Raw genomic sequence first — 5,214 nt, forward strand, 5'->3', positions numbered from 1 at the left:
AGAGACACCGAGCCTTAGGTGAATGGGTGACAGTGCTGCCACCTCCTGAGCGTCCCACATATTGAGAAAGACAGAGAACTGCCACCTGCTCCCTCCATCCCATGCTCCAGCCTTCCAGCAGCACGCAGCAGCACGAGTGGTGGCTTCCTTACCCAGGATGTGACGTGCACCATCGCTATCAGCGGCATTTGAATCTCCCGCCACTAGAGGGCACTGGAAAGCAGGGCGAGAGCCTGAGCTGAAGCCTTTGGTTTGGTGGCCAGTCATGATGCACCACCCCCTGGTGGCCGCCAGTGTGTTAGCAGTCACCAGCTAGAAGGCCAAGGCACCCTGGCCACCCTCTGCGACCAGAGCCACAGAAAATAAGTGTTCCAATGATGTTCCAAAACAAGCCAGAGGTACACGACACCAGACTCAGGAAGAATTGCCAGATAAAATATAGGACAACTACCTAAATTTGAATTTCTGGTATACAACAAATCATTGTTCAATATAAGTATGTCCCATGCAATATTTGGGACATACTCGTAGTAAAACTTATTAGTTGTGTATCCAACATTCAGATTTAATTCAGGCATCCTGTTTTCGTTACCATTGTTTGTTTCCTGTTTGTTTGTTTGTTTGTTTGTTTGTTTTGCTAAATTTGGCAAACCTAGGTCCAAGTAAAGGATTTAGGAAATTCTGCCAGGTGTGGTTAAGAGAGATACTGACCACCCCCACCCACACCCCCCACCCAGGTTTCCAGGAATGGAAGCAAGCCTTGCGTGGTAAGCTTTTCGGAGCCTACCTGAAGCCCAGCCCAGATAGACTGGTGAAGAAACCCTGAGATGTTCTGGCTCTAACATGCCACCTGGAAACACAGTGATAGCTGAGAACCACACTTATGTTTAACTATACTTTATTAGTTGGTTTGTCTTCCCACGCCTGGGTCAGGAACCAAACCACATCTCCCAGTCTGCTGTGCACGGCCTGGTGCATCCAGAGAGGATCCTAGAAGTCACAGCCATCCACCCAGTCTCTGAGGTCCTTGCCCTGGCAGTGATGCCTCCAGGCCTCCCTGAGGATGAAGGGTGGGGAAGAGGAGAGACCAAATCAGCGGCAACCTTCAGTTCCTGCTCAGAAAAGGACAGGAAGGAGGTGTGGGCTCTCAACCAGAAGTGAGGTGAGGAAAGGGGCTACAATGGAAAAGAGAAAAAAGTAAACTGTATTAACTAGCAAAGAAACCCTAGAAGAAGTAAAAAAGGTAGAGAACGGCCCTTAAAAAGTCATCTATGTCCTCCTTATTTTACCAATGGAGAAAAAGAGTAATTTTCTCAAGTTCACCAAGAAGTCAGTGGCAAAGACCTGGTGTCCTAGGGTCCAGAGCCCCAGTCCAATACTTTTTGCCTACATCATGCTGCTTCAGCTGACAGTAATGCCCCCTTAAAGTGTATAGCCCTTTACAGTTTTCAAAGCATGGTCACATCTGTCACTCATTTATCCGCCCTCCAACATCCTTATAAGATAGGTTGGGAAGATATTATATTCCCTATATTCCAAATGAAAAACTGAGCCTGAGATGCAAAATTACTTGACCAGGGTCTACAGCTAGTAAATGACAGAACTGCACCCACACCCAGTTCTCCTGAGCCTTTCGATTGTTGGTAACTACAGTTTATAGACTCTTTCAGGGTTATTACCTTGTTCTAGTGCCACACTGGCATCTTGAGAAAGGTAAGCAAGATCCTGGGATCCTGGGTCCCAGGGTCTCAAGTTCCCAGGAGTTCTAAACTTTGATATGTCAGACCCAATGACCAGGAGTACCCCTAAAGGACCTCTACTGCTCTAGTGACCAAGAGTGATCTACTAGCCTCTTTGTCTCTTCCATTAGACTCTGAGACCCTCGAGGGCAAAGACTTGGGTCTCGGCCATCTCTGAAGCCGTGGTCACTGTCAAGGCCCATCTCGGACCTTTTCTCCAGTCACAGTCATTTTCACCTCCTCCTCTCCCTCACTGATCACATATTATCTGTCCCTAGTCCTCCTCCACAGCCCCTCACATCCAATCCTTCTCCTGTCCATCCCCCATGCAACTGTCCTAGTCCAGACCCTATATCTCTCACCTAGACTCCTGCAAAGGCTCCCGCACTGGTCCCCCCAGCACTGAGTCCCTCCCTAGACGTTTCCTGCCTTCCAAATTACCCTACCAGCCCTGTCACTATCACATCTGTCCATGGTTCCGATTGCACCAGCCACCTCGAGTATTTTACCTTCTGCACATTCTTCCCCTTGCTGGTCTCTCACTCAGAAATGTGTGCAAAGGGAAGTTGGAGACTCTAAGTGACACTCCCATCAGAAGAGGCTGGGAAGCCTTGGGGCCACTGCCTCATCAGTACTCATCCAGTTCCCTTGCCTGTCAGGAGGCTTCAAAGGCTATCTCGTGGGAAGGAGGCAGGGAAAATGAAGCTAGATTCCGTGCCACCCTGCTTCGGGCACGGAATCTATTATTTGATCCGTTGTACATCACGGGCCTTTATATAAAAGTTAGTTTAGGCAAAGATGCCACTGTTCAAAAAAACAACAACAAAAAAAACGATTTATGAGATCCAGATCTAGTGGACCTACAGGCAGGCATTGCAACATAAGCAATGCTGGGAAGAGCGAGGCTTGGTTCTGTGACCTCCAGGGAATTACTTATCCTCCGTGAAACTCAGTGTGTTCTCTGTAAATACTTCTGGGGTGGTACTTCCGTGGCGGTAACCCCTACCACGGAAAGTCGTGTGGATGAGATGGCGAAGCCATGGAATGGTGCCTGGGACATGGGCACTCAGAAAAGGTTAGTTCCCTGCTGCTGCGATCCACGAGTCCTGCCCGCATCAACCTGGGGGCTCAAGCCCAAGTCACTTACCAGCTGCTCAGACCCTGGGGCTCTTGAATTATCTTCATGGCACATATAACAGTATCCTTGAGGTTAGGATTCAACAAGTCTGGAGTGGGAGACAGAAAAACGATGAGGGTGCAGGAGCGCTCTCTCTTCTCTCTCTCTCTCTTCTCTCTCTCTCTCTCTTCTCTCTCTATCTCTATCTGTCTCTCTATATACATATATATACACACACATATATGTATATGTGTATATACATATATGTATGCCCCTCATCTCTCTCTCCCTCACACACACACACACACACACACACACACACACACCCCAAACCCACCCCCTCCAGCCCTGTCTCTCGAACCTTCTGGAAGCACAGGTATCACACCATCATTTTTGTCTCCTATCAGAAGCTAACCCCCCTCCATTCCTATGGCTCTCAGGACAGCCCCCCACCCCCGTCTGGGACCCCAAATGAGATTCATGGAGGACCCACCCTCATCATTTGCCCATCCAGCAGAATGTGGAGTAGGGCTTCCCATTCAGAGATAAAGGCAAGAAAAGCAAAAAGCAAAAAAAAAAAAAAAAGCATAAAGAAGCAAAGGCTGGTGTAGCAGCCTACCCCCAGCCAGCCCCAGGCTTGGGCCCAGCCTACCGGAGCAGTACATCTGGCACTGGTTGGGGACATTTGGGGTGAAATTTTTGCACCACTTCCGGCTGCTGATCTGGAAGATGCCATTGTTGGTGCTCCCATCAGCTTCGTGGTCCACAGCAGCTGTGTTGAAACCACTTGTGAAATAAGCAAGACAGATCCCTGTATAGAGTAGAGACATAGGCCTGTGGGTCACAAGGTCAAGGCCAACCCAGACCAGAGTGCTCACAGTAGCTCCTTCAAGCCTCAGCTCCTGCTTCAAGGTGATCAGGGCAGATGCCCTCTCACCTACTTGACAAATGAATCCATTGAGACTCAGAGGGGCAAAGTGACTTACTCAAGGTCACATACAGCTATGAAATAGCAAGAGTCCAGCCTGGACCTCAAGCCTTCTGGCCATAGGCCAGCAAGCTTCCCATTGTCTCACGATTCCGCACATAGCGGAGCCCAAGAAATGTTTGTGGAATGAATGAATAAGAGCTAAATCTTTTGAGGTAAGATTAGGAAGACATAGGTGGGACCTGTAGAGAATTAGAACTAGAGAAAAAATAAATCCAGATGTGGCTGTATTTGCAGCTTCCCAAAAGTGTCACCAGCTTGAAAAGCTTGGTATTACTGGTTTGCTCAGTTTACCCTAAACATCAATGGGAATGTCTGGTCCTCGTGCCAAGATTAAACTTGGGGTACTGAACGATTCTGTTCCTTTGACTCCCAACTTTAGCAGCGGGGAAAATGAAGGGGCGTTTCTGATTTGGCTGCCCATCGTCTGCCTACTATGTATTTACCACAGTGCTGGATGTTCTCTACCCGTCATCTCATATAATCCTTGTCTTATAAATGAGAGCTGAGGCTCAGAAAGCTCCTGAGCCCACACCCCATGAATAAGAAGGAGGGAGGGAGAGGTGGAGCGGGGAGAGGAGGAGGGGGAAGTATGGTGCGAGGGGCACAGGACCAGCCAGGGAGAGGGGTTCTCACAGTCAGCCAGGCTGTAGCCCCGATATCCCTCGAGGCCGAAATCCTTGAGCACTCTGGCCAGCTCACAGCGACTGTAGACCTTGGCCTGGCTGGAGGTGAGCAGGCAGCTGAGCAGAGAGGCCAAGGCCAGCAGTCCGATCCCGGGTGGGCACGGCTGCCTTCTGGGAGCCCAGCTCCTGGCTTCCATGCAGGTGGCAGATGTGAAGCCCCACCACGCTGGCTCAAAGCCGGGCTTTGGGATGGCAGGCAGCTCAACAGCCCTGGTCGTCCTCTCACAGACGGCTACCCCTTAGAAGAAGAAGGGAAACAGGGCCAGGGATCTGGGGAGAGGCTCCAACGCTGCCAGCCAGCTCCCTCACAGGCTTGGTGAAGCATCAGCCACACCCTTGAGATTCAGGAGCGGGTTCCCTGAGGCCAGCCCCTCTCCCTTCCAATCCTGCTTGATACCACCCTGCCCCGGCAGCTGAGAGAAGAGGATGGGACATCACAGGGGGGAGGGAAGGAGAAACATTTTGAGCTTCATACTATATGCTAGGCATTATTGAATTCTGAGGCCCAAGATTTCACAACTAAGAAGGGGCAAAGTTTGGACGGAGACCAAAGTTTATATGAATCCGAAGCCTCACTGGGATATGGCCATGAGCAATTGTTCTCAGAGAGAAGGGCCAAGCAATGTCATTGGTGTAAATCAGTCCCTAAACCCAGTTGCCAAGGAAACTCTTCTTGAACTGAGC

The 5,214-nt window shown here is 49.9% G+C and overlaps 1 protein-coding gene across 1 annotated transcript; it reads right to left on the minus strand.

Moving 5' to 3' along the window:
* Positions 1-922: 922 nt before the first annotated feature.
* SPACA3 (sperm acrosome associated 3) lies at positions 923-4,753 on the minus strand. Its single transcript, XM_025041798.1, has 4 exons — positions 4,481-4,753; positions 3,509-3,667; positions 2,887-2,965; positions 923-1,057 (listed from the first exon to the last, which is right to left on the minus strand). The coding sequence occupies exons 1-4, from the start codon at positions 4,665-4,667 to the stop codon at positions 991-993; spliced, it is 492 nt and encodes a 163-aa protein (XP_024897566.1). The 5' UTR covers positions 4,668-4,753; the 3' UTR covers positions 923-990.
* Positions 4,754-5,214: the final 461 nt, after the last annotated feature.

This window comes from Pteropus alecto, unplaced genomic scaffold (genome assembly GCF_000325575.1).
Source record: "Pteropus alecto unplaced genomic scaffold, ASM32557v1 scaffold98, whole genome shotgun sequence".
Classification (NCBI taxonomy): domain Eukaryota; kingdom Metazoa; phylum Chordata; class Mammalia; order Chiroptera; family Pteropodidae; genus Pteropus; species Pteropus alecto.

Excerpts from the sequence above, each read along its gene's own strand:
- SPACA3 (XM_025041798.1), bottom strand. The coding sequence starts at position 4,667 with ATGGAAGCCAGGAGCTGGGCTCCCAGAAGGCAGCCGTGCCCACCCGGG. Across the intron at positions 2,966-3,508 it reads GTGCCAGATGTACTGCTCCG|ACTTGTTGAATCCTAACCTC; the intron begins GTAGGCTGGGCC and ends CTCCCACTCCAG. Across the intron at positions 1,058-2,886 it reads CCCCAGGGTCTGAGCAGCTG|GGAGGCCTGGAGGCATCACT; the intron begins GTAAGTGACTTG and ends CTTCATCCTCAG.